General features: G+C 35.3%; 4 protein-coding genes and 1 pseudogene across 4 annotated transcripts; 4 read left to right on the forward strand and 1 right to left on the reverse strand.

Annotated features, from left to right (window-relative positions):
• Positions 1 to 1,322: 1,322 nt before the first annotated feature.
• On the forward strand, positions 1,323 to 2,720 carry LOC123217767 (putative xyloglucan endotransglucosylase/hydrolase protein 1). The gene is given in 5 exon segments (XM_044638893.1): positions 1,323 to 1,790; positions 1,866 to 1,966; positions 2,046 to 2,196; positions 2,199 to 2,241; positions 2,328 to 2,720. Coding segments are annotated over 5 exon segments (876 nt in total). The 5' UTR covers positions 1,323 to 1,591; the 3' UTR covers positions 2,710 to 2,720.
• Positions 2,721 to 4,031: 1,311 nt separating this feature from the next.
• Positions 4,032 to 4,673, forward strand: LOC123216388 (annotated as a pseudogene).
• A 215-nt stretch (positions 4,674 to 4,888) lies between these two features.
• On the forward strand, positions 4,889 to 8,651 carry LOC123217695 (GPI transamidase component PIG-T-like). Its single transcript, XM_044638797.1, has 5 exons — positions 4,889 to 5,272; positions 5,789 to 7,033; positions 7,582 to 7,731; positions 7,818 to 7,992; positions 8,120 to 8,651. The coding sequence occupies exons 1-5, from the start codon at positions 4,991 to 4,993 to the stop codon at positions 8,305 to 8,307; spliced, it is 2,040 nt and encodes a 679-aa protein (XP_044494732.1). The 5' UTR covers positions 4,889 to 4,990; the 3' UTR covers positions 8,308 to 8,651.
• Positions 8,652 to 9,927: 1,276 nt separating this feature from the next.
• On the forward strand, positions 9,928 to 13,208 carry LOC123217180 (ankyrin repeat and SAM domain-containing protein 6-like). Its single transcript, XM_044637997.1, has 6 exons — positions 9,928 to 10,370; positions 10,956 to 11,017; positions 11,127 to 11,398; positions 11,601 to 11,675; positions 11,795 to 11,857; positions 12,929 to 13,208. Exons 1-6 carry the CDS (start codon positions 10,261 to 10,263, stop codon positions 12,971 to 12,973), a joined length of 627 nt encoding a protein of 208 aa, XP_044493932.1. The 5' UTR covers positions 9,928 to 10,260; the 3' UTR covers positions 12,974 to 13,208.
• A 249-nt stretch (positions 13,209 to 13,457) lies between these two features.
• LOC123217181 (GPI transamidase component PIG-S-like) lies at positions 13,458 to 19,194 on the reverse strand. The gene is given in 15 exon segments (XM_044637998.1): positions 13,458 to 13,882; positions 14,150 to 14,217; positions 14,220 to 14,252; positions 14,377 to 14,437; positions 14,439 to 14,450; positions 15,634 to 15,681; positions 15,765 to 15,846; positions 16,088 to 16,218; positions 16,554 to 16,643; positions 16,725 to 16,809; positions 17,368 to 17,441; positions 17,629 to 17,718; positions 17,851 to 17,936; positions 18,197 to 18,850; positions 18,909 to 19,194. Coding segments are annotated over 15 exon segments (1,791 nt in total). The 5' UTR covers positions 19,066 to 19,194; the 3' UTR covers positions 13,458 to 13,762.
• Between the last annotated feature and the right edge of the window lie 45 nt (positions 19,195 to 19,239).

Below are 19,239 nucleotides of genomic sequence, written 5' to 3' on the forward strand. Positions count from 1 at the left end.
CGCGAAATTACTATTGCTTCTGAAGAATTGTTGCTTAATAATGCATCTCAAGCGGAGCTATTTTCAGAAGCTGTATTCTTTGATGTTAGAGAATGTCCAACTGACACAAATGATATACTTACAGGGATTGTCCGGTGGCAGAAACACATGGGAATAGAGAACTAAACAAGGAAATGAATGGTAGCATTGGGTCTATGGAATGTAGGGACAACTTTCTACTGTTTACTTTCAATTATGCTGATCTTTCCACGTAAATTATAACAAATGATCACTTCTGATTTGAAGCTTCTTACTTTGCTTGAGACAACCCTTCCCATTTGGCTCATCTTTCTTCAATCCTATCCATTATTCTGTAAGACTTGTGATTGTATTGTATCATCTGACTCCTCTATAAAAACTTTCTTCTCTTATAAGAAAAACAAGGCTTGGAAAAGAAACTTCTTTCAATAAATATGCTTTCAAAACCTTTCTCGTAGAACTTTTTTATTTGACATAATAAGCCCAGTCCAATCATTAACCCTTGTTCAATATCTAATTAAGAGTATGTTCTATACTTGTTTTAATTTGATATTTTACATATTAAAAACTGATTACAAAATAGTATTGATTTTTCATTAGGAGTCAAACTTAGAGTAGTGAGTAACAAAAAAAAAAAAAAATCAAAAATCACCTATCACCGTTTTGAGAGAAGTAATACACTTTTAATTATACTTGGTTTAATTTTTATCGTTTAATTTTAATTATTTCATACGTACTTTTATACCTGTCATACCTTGATACTAATCCCAACTCAACTATGTTCTGTTGAGTTTAGTCCCTAGACTTAGGTGGAAAATAGTTATTTGGGTGAATTACCCTAGATAAGTAATATTATTTTGTGTAAAGATTTTGTCATTATATCAATTCAAAATTTTGGATGTGAAATATAGTAGAGATTCTTTTTTAGATGAATGATCCAATTAACCAAATATGAACAAACACTTAAGAATTGGAATGGAGGACATTGGGCATTGAATTGGCGTAAAATATAGCTCCTTTATGGGCAAATTTTGTACATCATAAAATCAGAAAAAAAACAAAAAACAAACTAGTTGGAAGCATGATGGGCTGACGAGTACACAATGGCAAGCCCATCATGCCTGCAGACCCTACCAGTTTATCCGTTATCTTCCTCGTTTCGAGCTCCCATAACTCTTGAAAACTACGAGACAAATTTTTAATGTCAGTCACCAATGCACAATTCAACCATAGTGCTATAACAGAGATTTTATATGATACAATGTGATGGATAAGGTTAGTTGCAGGGGATAAAATGAAGAAATCAAGAGGAGAAGGCTCATGATCTTGAAAACTATATGCAGAGATCATGATAATTGATTCTATAATCTTAGGAAATCAATCAATGATTTCAGAAGATCAAGACATGAAATCATAGCACTGAACAGAGGATATTCTACATAATCACACCCTTTCAGTTTGCTCCTTAATTATGGGTTCATGGGAAGCTACTTGGTTTCAATATTTATACAATTCTCTTATATAAATTCACCAATGCAATGCTTGTTAGGGCTCAAGAATAGATATAGATAGAATGCCTTTCTCGGTAGTAGCAGTAGTAGTAATTTTGCTTTCATTTTTTTGTACAGTATTTGCACAGAGCAACTGCGGTGATAGTAATACTGATACCGATACTAACTTCGATCAAAACTATTACATTACATGGGGCAAAGATCATTTTCAGTCCACCAATCAAGGAAAAGAAATTCAGCTCTCTCTGGATGCATCTTCTGGTTATTCTTTTTACTTTTCAATTACATCATCTTCATGTTTAGGATTCTTCAGTTGATTCTAAAGTCTGTTTGCAGGTTCTGGTTTTGCATCAAAGCTAAACTATGGCTCAGGATTCTTTCATTCCAGGATGATGATACCAGGCACAAATTTGGCAGGAGTCATCACAACTTTTTATGTACGTATAATTTCCTTACTCTTGATCAAATTCTCTTCTAGCATTGTTGATTAAGTAAAAATATTGATTGAAATGGCAGCTAAAGTCACCAGATAAATATGGGCACGATGAACTTGACTTCGAATTCCTTGGAAACACAGAGGGCAAACCAATTACCTTACAGACAAACGTGTTTGTTAATGGCAAAGGAAATAGAGAACAAAGATTGAACCTCTGGTTTGACCCAACAGCTGATTTCATTCTTACAAAATTCTTTGGAACCCACATCAGATTGTGTAAGCTTTCCGCATCCCTCTTCATCCATCGGGGATTTAACATATCTATGTTTATATATATTTGATTATATTGTATATATGATCAGATTTTATGTGGACAACATACCCATTAGAGTGTTCAAGAATAATAGTGATGCTGGAATAGCCTACCCTTCACTTTCAATGCAAATACAAGCAAGCTTGTGGAATGGAGATTGGGCAACAGCCGGAGCAAAGATCAACTGGACATTTGCACCATTCAAGGCTCACTTCCAAGAATTTGGCATTAGTGGTTGCCCATCTCAAACCTCAAAGGTTGATCAACAATGTTATTCTTCCAAGTATTGTTGGAATACAAATGAATTTTCGAAACTAAACTCTGCCCAACAAAGCCTGTATACGATTGTGAAGAACAAATATGTGTATTATGATTATTGTTCTGATAGAGATAGATTTCCAACACCTCCCCCAGAGTGCCTTCATGTATGATAATGCCCATTACACCCTCCTTATCTTATCTCCTTAAATTAAAATATAATAAAACTATATATACTCATTTTTATACACAATTCGTATATACAGATAGTATGTTATTATATAATTATATGTTGTTTTATCACATGAATTGTATACCAAAAATTGATACACATAATATTACTCTTTAGATATATGCTATTTAATCTGTGTAATTATCCTTAATAAAGTTAATTTATTATATGAAATTTTGGGTTGCATTGCAGGAATCTGTAAAATTAATTATTCAATCTTCACAAGTACATATTAATTTGACATTACATAATTAAATGGGGCTGTTAGTTATTTTAATAAATTGATTAATAATTTCAAATTACAAATCCTGAAAAAATAACTTTATGTCATTAGGATCGTAAAAAGAAGAAAAAAATATATCGAAGGCTAACTAAGAGAACCTCATAGCCAAAATTGCTCTCAAAGTTTCAATATACAGGACACGAAAAAAGAATTGTATCCGATGTTAACAGATTCACAAAATTTCAAATCCTGACAATTGCTTAGTTGTGTGTTGTGTGTGTATATATATATCAATGGATGTGATGTCATATCAAGCCCATCAAGCCTCCCAGGCCCTGCAATTTCCCTACAGGTTCCTTTCTCAGCAGCTTTCCCATAACTAACTGTAATTAAACCTACGAATCAACAATTTAATTATTGTGTTACAATCCCATATGGTAGTTAACATGGAGAAATCAACAACTAGTAGGTGGAGAAAACAAAGCTAGGAATCACTCACACCCTTTCACTTTGCTATTTTATGGGTTCATGGGAAGCTGCTTGCCTCAAAAATATCATACTTTTCTCCATAAATTCACCGAGGCATTGGCCAAGGTTGTTGGGGTTCAAAAAATAAGTACAACTAAATTGGATTTCTGGGCGGTGGTAGTAGTAGTTTTGCTTTCACTCTGTGTTCTGCTTGGTGGGGTGGGGTGGGGTGTTTTCACAATGCAATTACATGGGGCAAAGACCACTTTGTGTTCCGAGTCTTAAGTTTTCTTTAAAACCAGGCTGTCTGTTTGGATAGAAGCGATGCTATAGTTCTGGATACTGTTTCTTTTAAACAGTATGCATATTATTTTGTACCAACCATTCCTTATACTCTCCATCACTTTACATTCATCATTCCAAATCCTATTCTGTACCTCTGACCATTTGTTAATTCAGCTCTAAGTTTGTCTCTCGCTCTTCCAGCATTATTAATGTAATGTTGTTGATAAATTCTAAGTTGCATACATATAACAAAGATATATATAAAATGATTGATTGTGGGTAATTCAATGGGAGCTAATGTCAGAAGAGAATGGGGGCATGATGAACTTGACTTGGAATTCCTGGAGCAATAGAGAGGGCAGGCAAACCAATTAGCTTACAGACAAACATATAGATGGTGTAGGTGGTAGAGAACAGAAAATTCATCTCTGGTTTGACCCATCAGCTCATTTTCACACTTACAAAATTCATTGGAGCCCGTATCAGATTGTGTGAGCTCTCTTTAGCCCTCTCCATCAATCTATGATTCCAGGGTAGACATTCCCTCAGAGTGTTGAGGAACAACAGAAATGTTGGAATAAGCTACCCATCACACCCAAAGCAAATACAAGCAAGCTTGTGGAATGGATCAGAATGGGCAACCGATGGAGGCAGCAGAACAAAGATTAACTGGGCATACGCACCATTCAGGGCTCACTTCCAAAAATTTGGAATCGATGGCTGCTCATCTCAAACCTAAAATATTAATCAAGAATGCTTTTCTTCCAATTATTGGTGGAATACAAATGAATATCAGAGACTAAACTCTACCCATCGAAGGCAGTATGAGAATGTGAGAAATTATTATATGCATTATAACTATTGTTCTGATAGGAGCAAATATCCCATACCTCCTCAAGAGTGCCTTTACATGAAATAATCCCACTATACCCTCCAGTTATGTTCGAAAATAATAAAACTATATACTCCCAATTTCGTGTAACCAAGTACCAATGTTTCAAGTGAAATTTGTTTTTATTTTATTTGATTGGACTGGAGACAAAGAAATGGGCTGACTCTCATCGAAAGGGGTCAAAAAGGCCGATAAATTTCTATCTAAAAATAAAAGCCCAGTAGTTTGAGTTATGCAAACAGATTAGTCTACTTACTGATGTTATTCTTTCAACAAGTTAACTCTATTCGGAGCTCCAACAAGGCGCCCTCCTCTTGGTCAATTGGTCATGGCGGATTCTGATTACCCCATCACATGAGAAAGAATACACTCTCCCTTTACCCATATTTAATGGCTCAGATTTTAAAATCGAATCTATTACTAAGTCTCCTACTTCTACTTCTATTACAACTATCGTATGGTACATATGTTTTTGGATCGGTTGTTGATCAAGAAGAAGAGTTTTCAGAAGAGTTGTTGTTAAAGCCATTGCCGGATCGGAAAGTTTTGTCTCATTTTCACTTTGAAAGCAGAGCTCCTCCTTCTAACACTCATGGCCGCCATCATCATCTATTTCCCAAAGCCATTTCTCAGTTGGTAAGCCTTTTTTTTTTTTAATTATTATTATTAGCAAGTGTTTAAGAAAAGAGAAAATTCCATAATTGCGTGGTTAAAGGCTGAAATGAAAAAGTAACATAAAATAAAACCACTTCGATGAAGTCAGATTCAGTCATGGGATTTGGGTCAGGACTATGGTGAAGATTGCTGCGAGTGTAGACTCGTTAATTTTTAAAAAAGTTTTGTTTTTAAAAAAAAAAAAAAAACTAATCTTACACCTTTACAGCTACAAGTTAATTTATTTGTGATTTGAATCCGGTGTCTACTTGGATATCTTCAAAGTTTGATCTTAAGCTCAGGATTAGGGTTTAGTCAGCTTTAGGGGTTGCTGGAGTGGTTTTAAAATCTGCCCTTTCGTGCATACAACCTTTTAAGGTCAATTGCATCTAATAACTGAAAATAATTTTAGAAATGGACCGGTATCATTCTTTTTATCCGTCAGTTTGTGGGATATGAAAGTGAAATCTTTATTCATGGCATATTGTTGCTTTATAGGTTAAGAAATTTCGAATTAAGGAAATGGAATTATCTTTCACTCAAGGACGGTGGAGATATGAACAGTGGGGTGGGTTTGATCCCATATCAAGCAACAATGCCAAGCCCCCAGGAGTTGAGTTATGGGCTGTGTTTGATGTTCCTCAATCTCTAGTTGATGCTTATTGGAAGAATTTAACCCACACACTTTCGGGTCTTTTCTGTGCTTCGATTAACTTCCTTGAGTCTTCTACCGCTTATTCTTCTCCTGAGTGGGCGTTTCGGCCAGCTTCTGGCAACCTAAGGTATGGTACATTGCCTCGTGAGGCTGTTTGCACAGAGAACCTTACTCCATGGTTGAAGCTGCTTCCTTGTCGAGACAAGTCTGGTCTTTCAGCATTAATGGACAGACCGTCTGTTTACAGAGGCTTTTATCATGCTCAGAGGCTGCACTTGTTCTCAACTGAATCTGATTCTGATGGGTTGGACTCAGGAATTGTACTAGAACAAACACTTACAGTGGTTCTTCAGCCTAGTGGTTGGAAAAACGGTAAGAGTTATGCTGGCAAGACTAATATGCAACCAAATTGGTCTATTAGTTCAATTTTTGGGAGGAAAGTCCACGGAAAATGTTTACTTGCCAAGTCTAGTAATGTATATCTTCAACTTGATGAGGGTCTAGTTTGTGAGCTGAAGAATCTTCAAAAGGAAAATGCTGAATATGGGATCAATAATTTGGAATCTGAACGTAGCTTTGAACTGTCTGTTAATCCAGACAAGTTGTATGAAGAAATGGATAGCTTGCATGGCAAGGGCTCATCTGTTATGTATAAGTATTCAGTTGAGAATTGCAGTGATTCTCAACCATTTGATCTGGGTCTTTCATGGAAAGTTCCTGTTGTTTGGTTTAATCAACAAGCACCACTACGGGCTAGTAGGTTTTTAATGGGAAGTGGGAATGAAAGGGGTGCTATTGCTATCTACTTGAGATCCGCAGATATAAGTGAGGGCGCACAGAGCATTAATGCTATTGGCAAGGGATGTGAGTTGCAAGTTGATATTTTCCAAGTTGTACCTTGGTATATTAAGGTGTACTTTCATACTCTTCAAGTGTATGTTAATCAACAACCTAGGGCAGTGGCAGAAATTGTAAAAAAGATACACGTTTCACCTTCCAAAGATAAGTTATCTCCTGGGGTAATGGAGATGATTCTGAAGCTTCCTTGTGGTGTTGAATCAGCTGCATTAACTTTAGAATTTGACAAGGTATGCTTTACAATTTGTTTATTTGGTAAGGAATTGTGGATCACATTTGCATATTTATACAAAACCACCAATTTGTACATAAATATAGGGTGTCAATATAGTAATTTGCATCCATACAGCTGTGAATTTTGCTTGTTCTCTATAAGTTATGATTTGATTCTGAGGATCAATAAAACTGAATGCACCCTATCTGACTTGACTTCAAGAAAGTAAACCATTTCTCTCTGATAGGTCCAGTATTCTTCTAACTTTCTTTTTTTCTCAACTTTGTCAAGAAAGCCCATTGTTCCTCTAACTGGTGATACCAAACTTTGCTTGAGTAGTTCTAGCATGGTGCTAAAGATCCTATTTTTAGGAGTCTGTTAAAACAAAGATATCTTTGGTTTTGGACAATAACCATCTTTTTCCTTATATTCAGTCTCTTCTTAAAGGATAAGCTATAAAGTTATTTTTCTTAATTGGCAGTCACTAGGCTGAGATTATATGCATTCAGTTTATTTCATAAGCACTTGAGTTTCTTATCTTAATAGTCTAAAATATCTCAACAGGGTTTCTTGCACATTGATGAATATCCTCCTGATGCCAATCAAGGGTTCGACATTCCTTCAGCAGTAGTAAGCTTTCCCCACTTCGATGCAAGCATGAAATTTTCTCAGGACGATTCTTCGAAAAAGTCACCTTTGCTGTCTAAATTTCAGGTGTGATATTTTCTATTTAAGCTATTAATATCTCCATTCTGGATATTTTGTATAGTTTCAACTAATTCTCTTAGTGCACAACGCAGGAAAAGAGTCGTGTCCTTTCCTACACAGAAGTATTACTTGTACCCTTGACGACTCCTGATTTCAGCATGCCTTACAATGTCCTCACAATCACGTGCACGGTATTTGCGTTGTATTTTGGATCTCTGCTTAATGTTCTTTGGAAACGTGCCGGTGAGGAGGAAAGATTACTTAAAGGTAGAGACCCTTACAAAAATGAAAAAAAAAAAGAAGAAAATTCTGATCTCTTTTAAGTTCTAGTATCCTCTGTGAGAAAGCATTAAACCAACTCCTGATGTTTCTTTCTAATTTTTTCTGCGTGCAGCTGGCAAGAAAACTAGTCGGCTTTCTCAGCTGCTATCTAAATTGATTGCTAAGCTTAGAGGGAGATCACAGGAGCCAAAGCCACTGCCATCTGCTTCAGCTCCATCATCCTTTGTTAGTCCTAAAGTAATATTCAAAATCTTATTAGTGGCTGGGATTGCTGTTGCTTGGCAGCACTATTTTGGATGACTTGATTAGTTAGTTAATTGGGTATTTCCATGTACAATATGTGCAATAGAAAACAATACCAAACCGGAGAGATTAGAAAAATTATATTCTTCTACCATTACCACGAAAAAAAGTTGCTCCAGATTATACTCAATTTTGTATTATTTTCTGAGTCATTTGCACTTTTTTTTTTTCCATTATGTTTTTATTGTATACGCTTTAAACTAGTTTTTGAAGAGTCATCGGTTTGTTTTGTAATGCTTTTCCAGTTTCAGAGAGTTTAGATACACCCTTTTTAACTCATTCTGGAAATTAGTACTTGTGGTTGGTTTCTTTTGAAGCCCATACCATCGGTTATCGGTATGGACGCATATGCATACATATTTTTGATATATAAATAATATGTTATCATGTAATTAAATAATTTTGAATTAAAAATAAAATAACATTCAATTATATAATAACGTATCATCTAGATATCTAAATTGTGTATTAAAAATGTATATACATATATAATATTGCTGAAATCACAGTTTCACACCCTACTAAAGTTAGTTGTTTCTTAATGGAATAGTGGCATATACAACAAAATAACGCCTATATTATAGCATCTTAACCATGAGAAGCACATTGTTAACTTCAAAATGCTACGTCCTGCAATTGAGGGTGCTCCTTAACAGCTTTGTAATCATTATATTGTTGGTCGAATGAATATTTCTTACACAAACTTTGATGAAATCAGGATTTTTTACCTCTTATGTTAAAAAAGTCAAATTTTTTATTAATATGTCAATTTTAGGCGTTTGTTTTAATATTTAAAGAATATTTTTTTTATTTTGTTTAATATAATAAGTTAATATTACTTACACCCTTAATAATATAAACAAATAACATTTTTATATTAACTACTTTATATTTTCCTTTTTCTTATTATCATTTTTTGTTTTCTATTCTTTATTTCCTAATCGTCGTAAAACATTCATTATAACTCAATGGATATAGAATTTATTGTTTTTATATTTAAGATGTGAGTTATAGGTTGGAGGAGAGGAAAGACTATGTTCTCCACTAGAGCATAGTGAGAAAGGATTAAGAAGAAGAAGAAATCATTGAAATTGATGAAGAAAAAGAGATGGTGATAAAGTGGCAACGACGTGGAAAGAAACAAGTTGTTAGTGTAATTTTTGAAAGAGACAATGCAATCATTAATCGAGTTTTAAAAGAGGACAAATAATAAGAGATGAATAATCTCAAGATTTCAATCTTGCCCACGTCCTATTATAATTTTTAGTTTTGATAATTATTAAGAGAAAAAAATTATAAATTTTGAGGAATAAACTATTATTTAATTTTAAAACAATTTTATAATTTCATCAAATTATCATATTTTATTAACAAATTGTGTAGACAGGCATACTCACAAATGAACAGGTGATTGTAGGTACCCAAAAAAAATTAAAAATTGATAAATATATCCTAACAGTTAAAATCCCATTCTACTCCAATTCACCCTATCGATTTCCTTTCCATTAACCCCCCTGTCGTCAATTTCCTTCCAACCGCATTTTAGGGGTTCTCAAAGGCGTAGTTGGACAATTTGAAGGGGGTTTTGGGGAAATAAAATAAAATTGAAATATTGCATCACCAAACGGTGCGTATCATCAGTTTTATTGCTGGAATTTCGAAGGTTAAAGCTCGCTTCCTTTGACGTAGGTCTCGACACCGGAGCCTTAGCCTATGGATAAATCCACTTTGTCTTCTCCTAATTGTTGCTGCTGTGATTGTTGACTCTCGAATCGTTCAGCTGCTAATAAATTTCACCACTGTCTCAAAATCCCTATAACAAAACCATTTATTATGCATTTTGAATAAGGGTTTTATGTTTTTCCCCCTCTAGAATTTCAATTTCATGTGCTCTCGTTACCCCAATCTCCTTTAGGGTTAGGGTTAGGGTTTGAGTTCAAAGATACGAAGATGTACGCTGATCGAGTGGAGGCTACCTCCAAGAGGTCAGTTAAGGACCGTTTAAATGGCAATTTAACCCTTGACGACTCTACTCGCAGGCCATCAATCACTGGCAAAAGGTTCGCTTTCCCTCTATATGAGAGCCATTATATGTCGAGTCATTTAACTTCACCTGTATTTAAGTAAACTCGCCCTTTTTATAATAAGGACCTGATTATGGTCATATTTGGTTGCGAGTTTCTTTTTTTCATTTTGCAATTGCTTTAGAAGTATCCATTTCACCGGATTTTACTGGTTTTCAGGTGATAATGTTGTCTAATCTGGTCCATGAACTTAGTAATGATCGGTCGTATGATGGAAGGGCTTGTAGTTCCCTGAGTTTGTTTATGCTATTGTAGTTTGTACAATTTAGGACCAGATGTGGATCAGACTGGAATTAAGAAAGATGTTACACGCTTGTTTGTTTCTCTAATTCTGATTATTTATTTATTTAAGGAAATAAAAATTCTTGTGAATTGCTCTGTTCCTTTTCTTCATGAAATTTATTATTAATCCCACTGAAGTAACATTCCTAGATGTCAAGTAAGTTGAAATTTCATATCTTTTGCTGTATGATGATTTTAAAATTTGTTGTTGTTTCATCTTATTAGCTGAATTAGTACCTCACTATCTTGAGGTCAAACTGAACTAATAGTATTTTGCAGGCAGAGGCAAGACGACAAGTGGGAACATGATCTTTATGACAATGATGAACGTCAAGCTTCAAGTATGGATTGACTGTGAAACAGTAACTTGAAACTAAATATTGTTACTAGTCTTGGATGTGACTATATGATCTTTGATTGATTTTGACTGTGTGTTAATGGTTTGTGAAGATCGCATAGTTGGTGTACGAGATCTTCGTTTAAAGCTGCAAAAGAAAAGCGTACAACAGGTATCTCAAAGTGGAAAGAGTACTCTTTCAGGTGTGCGAGATCTTCGTGAAAAGTTATCTGGGACAATGAATTCGCAACCACTGAACTCTGATCCGCCAAAACCAAAATTGTTGGCTGCTAAGCCGGCCCGAAAGAGTGTTGCTGCTGAAGCTCCGGGTGCAGAGACCATAAGAGTTGCTGATCCAACACTGAGAAAGAAAGTTCAGCAGAAGGCATAAATTCTGTTTCCTTTTAATATTAATTTTCAGCATTCACTGGCACCTAAATTTCATTAATGGAAAAGAATATCTCTTTTTCTGTTTTCATGATTTAAATATATACAATGATCCCTGCAGTACATTACCTGCATCTAAACAGTTGAAATAATTGGTATTGCTGCTTTTTGATTTCTAAGCCCAGCTTCTTGTCATGCAGGCTGATACATCAGTTGATGGGTTTTTGCGGTCATTGGGTCTTGAGAAATATTCCATTACTTTTCAAGCCGAGGAGGTATGCAAATCTAAGGCATTCTTCTATATTGCGCAAAATTGTTGATATTATTTGTTATTTCCTTTCATTACCCTATGGAATCTTGTCTTATACTTTGAGACATGCTCCTGTTTCTGTAGGTTGATATGGCAGCCCTTGTACACATGACTGATGAGGACCTCAAGGCTATGGGAATACCAATGGTAAATTTAAATTGGACTCTCAGTTGCAGTGTGTTTTGTTTTGTAATTTCAGTGCAGCAATTATATGATATGAACAAATTTGATTCTAAATATATAATAGTTGAAAGTGAGAGAAGAATTTGAGTTACCTGGTCTTTTGGTCCTTCCTGGCCAGTTGCTTAACATCCAGTCACAGCCAATCTCCCATTCTCAACCATCATCTACCCAGTAATGCTTTCATTGCCCCTTACGCCCAAAACTATCCTCTTCAGTGGTCAGGCCCTGAAGACTCATTAAAGTAATTTATGCAAATTCATGTCTCTTAGGATTCAGAAGTCTGTTTTCTGAAAAAGTCCTGCCTTCTTATAGTTCCTGTTATTTTATGCGATGCATCACCAATTTTTGGGTGGTGGACCTGGCCATTTTGAAAAGGTCTAATTCTTTTCTTAAAATCATTTAATTGCAGTTTTGAAATAATGCCACTATGAACATCTGTTCTATATCTTCCAGGTTATATATGCTGTTTATCTGGATTCAAAATTTTGGTCATGCTTACTTGTACAACCTGAAAATTGTCATGGTAATACAAGGAAATTACATCCGTATTACTGGAATTCTAGTGAATTGAAAATCTTCTTGGATAGCATCATAGTTGGAATTCTGGTTTATAGATGCAAGGATTTTCTTAGTATTGAAAAACAGGACCATCTGTTTTTTTTCTCTGAAACGTACTGATAGTTTCAACTTCTGCTGACATTTAATTTGGTTTTAAGGATTTTTATGTTTTGTTAAATAAGCTGTGGAGTTGCTTGCTATACTTTCATGGAGGGCAATTGGGAAGCTTGATGTGGCACAGACTCTCAATGTTTTTTTCTTTTGGGGGTTATTTCTCTTTATTAGTGCATTCCATGGTCTTCATTCCAATTTCTTCATCTGTACCGGAGTCTGTGTCACATCTATTTTTATTTGTGCTTGTCTGCCAATGAAAGATAAGTCCTAGTTGACATTCATGGTTGCTGTGTCTTTATTTATGTCTCTCCTTTATTTCCTGATAATTAATTGAAGCTCTTTAATCCATTCTGGTGGTTTCAGGGCCCAAGAAAGAAGATACTGCTGGCATTGGAATCTAAAGGCTGACATTTTGGGGTGCAGCTGCATTTTGATGTTGGCATTGATCCCCAAGTCTGAAACATGTTTTGTTGTCCTTCATAATTGTAGACTTGTGTTTTGGTTGATATGAGACTTGGCTTAACATTTCCCCCCTTTTTTAATAGTTATTATTTTCTCTTTACCATTTGTATGCTGAAATTAGCTTGAAACTAAACTGGATTTGGAATTGATAGTTGCGAATTTGTAGAAACTTTTTGATTGATGACTTTGCTCCCTTTGTTTTAATATTCCTGGTGTGGAGAGAGAGATTTTAGGTGCATCATATGTGACGTTATGATGAATCTTTTGTTGAGATGACTGAGATGTTAGCATGACTCTTATTGTCACGATGAATGTGATGTTATTATGTCTCTATTGCCATTAATCGAATGGAAGAAAATGTGTTAAATTTAGCAGCTGACTCGACACCAAGCTTTTGATTGGACTCGTTTCCTTACCAAATTCAAAATCAGAAATCAAAATGGGTATGTAAAACAAACAGCCGAAAGGGCCAAAATGTGGCATATCAATCATGCATAATGAAATTGGATAAATAACACATGCAATAACACTCCATAAAATAGTATAAAACTACCCAAGCGCCTTATTTCAAAATTTGTACACTCTTATGTCTACCAACTGTCTATCAGCATCATTGAAAAAATTTCTGAAGTATACATGGACTGTCTACCACCCACACAGACGCTGGCTGCTGACTAGATTCAGTTTGTTTTGCAGTAAGTTATGTATTTCTCTAGTTATGGGCTCAAGGAATGATTACGACACTGCCTTTTCATTGGCTATCCATGCCAAGTACTTGGCCTTTTCTTGCTTGTACCTTTTCCATTCTCTCAGGGCGGCTAGAAGGATATGCATCGAAACTGGCAAAAAGAATGGCTGTGCAAATACAAGTGACCACATTATAGGAGAAAAAGTCCACCAGAAACAGGCATGTTATAACAATAGACAAGTAGTAGAAAGAATTTCTTAGGTAACAGTTCTTAATTGGGTATTTTGGAAATTCAATTAGTAGAAAGAATTGACAAGTATTTATATATACCTGAGTTGTTTATATATAAGTTCAGTAGAATCAAACAAAAAACAGTGCATAAGATGATTTTCCTGTGACTTGGTGGCAGGATAAGATGTTATTGAAAGACTAACTGAGTAGACTGCAAAACAGCGCTCAAATGAGTAGTAACTGACAGACATAATCGATGGGTGAAAAAAGCATCTTCTGCCAGGGACCTTGCTTGCCTTGAAGAAACTGATAAAAGGGATGGTATAAAATATTTTAGGCTCATTCCATGCTGGTAGGAAATGTGGAGGCAGCCTTCAAAACTGAGGCCCAAAACAAATGAGAACCTCCTAAAAGTAGAACAGAAACTTACCAGCCGAAGCTTCATAAACCCCTACAGAGGCACTATTCTGAGCCAGTTTTGCTGCATTAAGAGAAAAACTTAACCTGCTCACAAGTTCACACAGATCAACATAGAATTAGCTACTTAATGATGCAGGCCTGAGTTCGTCGGAGCTGTTATGCTGCTGCAGTGTTTCACCTGTGTCTCAGCCTAGTCAAGTGACCAAGCAGCAATCGACTGCCCAAGCCAAGTCTCCAGCCTCACTCTCACAAACAACACAATTTGTAAACAAGCAGAAGTGATTTGGAACAATTGTAATTTGTAGATTGTATTAAACCTTAATGGATATAAATATTGAGTTTGGCTACATATTGTTCCTGCAAAAATAAACACTGAATAACTGTTACCCAATACTGTGGATAATCCACGAGAATCAAAATACAGATCAACAAAATGCAAAAATACAAAATAACTAGGCTCTCAGCCCCCACTAATCCAGCACTCAAGGGCTGGCCCTCCCTTCTTTTCCTGCTTGATTCTCCTTAGTCCAGGAACGTTTCCTCTCCAGGTTTATATCTCTCTCCCTCTCTCTCCTCTGCTTGGCTGTCGGCTACCTTTGCATTTGTCGCCTGACGCTTCTGTTCTTCTGCTACAGTCTCTCTGAACCTGCTAAGGTGGTCGGGAGATTTTCCTTTCTTGTGATAGTTGACATTTCCCCACTCCAGTTTGTCTTTTCCTTTTCCATGCTGGTTGAAAACTCTGCTGCCAATTGTCTTCAATTGTTGGCTGACCTGTATCTTTCTTAATTCACTGCCATGTGTCCTTCTTTTATCCTTCCTTCTCACAAATACTTTGGCTCTAACACTTAACCACATCAGAACAGAAACTTGAAACATCAAGCTCTCATAAATAAACAAAAATTGCAGGGATTCAAACAAATAAGAACAGTAGCTCAGATCAAAACTCGGAGTAGAATTGCACCTATAAAGTTTAGACTTGGACTACTACATCTTGAAAACTTAATCTAGGCAACAGTTTCAATTCACATACAACTAAAATACCAGGAAATGAAGAAAGGACAATGTGCAGTGACTTATTAATATAGATCACAAATTAACCTAAAGATCTGATTCAGAAAAGTAAAGGACAATAAAAATAATATTTTCTGCATCAATCATACAAATATAAATAGTTAAACATGTAACAAATTCCTAATTGCCTAAACTCGTGGTTCAGATTGAAAATTCATATAGCCATTCAATCAACAAAACCATCTTGACAACTCACCTGTTTTCCTATTTCATCCATAATTATCATCCTTGGAAGTGATTGAACCTGGAAAAAACAAGTTTATCATACTTGCATCAGAAATGCCAGCTAAATGAGAGAGATTATCATTTTATTGATGCTGCACATACCAATCTAGAAAGGGACCATAGTGTTGTGGCACATGAATGAAGATTAAAGCATGAATGCTGCCGTGACAAGACATCTAATTCCCTACAGAAGAACAAAATAAAGAAAAAAAGAATGGTATATTGACTGCACTCAACTGCCTTCAAAATTCCTTTTAACAATATTGTCCCAAAAAGCATCTGCATGAGATCAACTGCAATCAACATTACACTTGCCAAAAAATTTTAATATGAAAACTTATATAAGAAGATATTAACCGAGATGTGATAAAATTAGTCAAACCACCAAGTTCTTTTGATTAATTCTAGAAGAAAGTTATCCTTACCATTCTGTGAAGCCTCTTTCACTAGGTAAAAGGTGAAATTTGTCTAATGCACCTACATATAGGTTATCTGATTTAAGACCAAAAAGCTGCCTGAACTGCCCCATGAAAACCTCAAAAACATCCTGAAGATTCTGTTTCACAATATGCATGTATCAATTTAGAGAAAATTAAATCAACAACTACTAAAAATGGGTTGCTAGTTATTTTAAAATATAGTTATGAGAAAAATGATATAGTCTAATCTTTCAGGCATATATTAGACTATACTGTTCAGCAAGCTTCAAATATATTTTACACTTGTCTTTCCTTCTAAGCTTAGCATGAATCATAATTTAACAATAAATTATGAATAAGTCCAATGAAGCTAAGCTCTAGTCAGCTTCCATACAGAATTGAAAAGCTAAAGCTCATTTAAGAAATGTTATTTGAATGATATACTCAAGATAACTATGGACAAACATCTAACCTCAGGGGACATTGTATGCCTGGCAGTATGCTTACTTTCAGAATCTTTCAAACAGCTTTGAGGGTTCCAGACAATAACACCTCCCCACATCTATAAGTTCTCATCAGAAATGTCATAATTATATGAAATTGAAAACAATGAATATGATATAATGAAAATATGATAACTTACTGGGGATATAAAGCCATTTGTCCTAGAAATTTCCCCATTTGGAGGCTGTAAGAGAAGAGGGCACTCCTTTGCAGATGGTATGTATCTGGAAGCACAAGGAAAGAAAGCTGATATGTGAACTCTGAAATGAGATAATATTCTTCTTATTAGTGATAACATACTTTCAACATCTCTCTCATCAACATAAACTAAACAAATTGTGAAAGCACTTGAGATGATGGAATTAGAAAAAGTACAAAAATGTCTAGAATATATAGCACACTTATATAAACAAAATTAACATGATGCAAATTACTCTGTATAGGTCCAAGACCATCCACAGAAACTTAGTCATAAATCTGCACCCCATCCAATTAGAATTGGTCCCATGACTGTCTTTGTAAAGATCAATTGTAAAAAAAAAAAAAGAGAAGTTGAAAAATACCAAATGCTGTTGCCGGTAGCATATGTGTGTCTATAAAAGCATAAGAGAGTGCAGAAATAAATTCTTAAAATTATATGAAGGTTTAGTCAGTAAGCATTATTTAGGCTAAGTAGACAGTACCATCCATTCATATCAATTCAACAAAATCATGCTATAACAACTAGATTTATACATTAATATGAAGAAAGAAATATATGGAGAATGAGTTAAAGGATATACACCACAAATTGTAATATCTTTGATCGCCCGCCTGCTGCAATTGAAGTATCTAAGTGCCACTCATTTCAATTCACCTATTGAATGTGGATAGCAACATTATTAGTAAAAAGAATAAAATCAGTACATTTTGAAGCATGATAAATAACCATTCTTTTATGTTTGTGTGTCTGTGTGGGTGGATGGCATTTGTTTAATATTAACATTGTTCAAATATTTCCAGGTAAAGCTTTCAGACATAAAAAGTGAAGAAAAGAAACATACAAAGAAAGGAAGATCCTTAGTACTAAAGATGTAGCTCTTCCTCTTTTCATCCCAATACAAAAATGACGATTTTGGTGCATGGCATAAAACCTAAAAGTGAGCAGGAAGAACAAAACTGAAACCACAATCAGAAGCACATGAATGGTTATAATACCAAATAATGAACGTTCTTTTTTTTTAAAAAAAAAAAAGGTGCACACAAAAGGAAGAAAGAAACATTACCTGACTTTCAGCACTTATGTTTGCAATAGGTCCCAAAAATTCAATTATAGGGGTCAAAAATGTTTCATCTATTCTCTGGAAATCCCTACAGATACATGGGAATAGAAAATGAAAATCTGCTAGAAAACGATTTGAAATTAAGTTCAAACATGTTTGTGGGATCCCATCCAAACTTCTTGATATATCATAGAATGTTTTGAATTTTACTATTATACAAACAAACAAGGATTCTAATTTCAAACTGAATTATCCAACTGAAAAGTATATTTTAGGTCATTAGTGACAATCCTTTTCGGATATTTCTTATTCTTCTTGATTTAAGAATAATAAGCAGCACTCAAACTAGAACCATTAACCCAATCATTGGGTTCAGCATTAAGCAAATTAAATGAAAGCACAATCCTGCCATCAGCACCCACTGGCATAAACTCCTCATGAATCAACCCTTTCTCTGTTCCTCCATCCACAAACACCTTCACAAATATCTCCGCAACTCTCAACACAACTTCTGCCTCATCGTCAACCCTCCCAACAATCCGCCCATGTCTATACTTCCCTACCACTGCCTTAACCCCCTCTCCAACCCCATCCCCATTTACCACCACCACACTATAAACATTCTTCCCTTTCATAACCGACTCCAAAAACTCATCAACATCTTCATCATTCTGATGGAAATCAATGACAGTGATGGTGCCACATCGGTAGAGATTATCAGTAAAATTTGTTTGAACACAGTGAGAACTAGAGTCAACGGTGACAGAGAGGGCGGGGTTATTAGTACAGGAACCGCATTGCGAGTGACTGGAGGTTAGTTTAGTAATATGGTTAAGAATAGAAAGTTGGAGACGGTTAGGGTTGAAATTTGAATTAAAGTTCAAAAATATAGCTTGAAACCGGCACGAGAATGATAAAGATGGATTTGATTCCAATTCTGAAATTTCGGTAAATGGAAGCGAGGAGCGATAGATTTCTACCGATTTCCATAAGAAAGGGAAACCTGAACGAAAAATAAAGCAACAAGTAAATGTACCAGAAGTGAATGTGACGAATATTACCTAGGAGGAAGGAGAATAAGACGGATAGTGCCAGGAATAGCCGCTTTGTCCCAGGTTTGGTGGTGCGCACGCTTCCAGGGTCCAGTTCCGATGATTTGCTAGTTTCTTTAGCTTTAGTATCGGAAGGTTCCGATATTTCGGTTGAGATTTCGGACATTTTTCAAGCTTTGAAGCTCGTTTTCAGTTGAACTGCCTTTACTTACTCTCAGTAAAATTAGACACAAATTACATTATTGAAATGTATTACTTTTTCAGCTTAAGAAACCGAAGCCTCTTAGCTCAGTCATTTGATCTCTTGACTTTCAGCATGTGGTCATAAAGCTGAATTTAA

This window comes from Mangifera indica, chromosome 5, assembly GCF_011075055.1.
Source record: "Mangifera indica cultivar Alphonso chromosome 5, CATAS_Mindica_2.1, whole genome shotgun sequence".
NCBI lineage: Eukaryota > Viridiplantae > Streptophyta > Magnoliopsida > Sapindales > Anacardiaceae > Mangifera > Mangifera indica.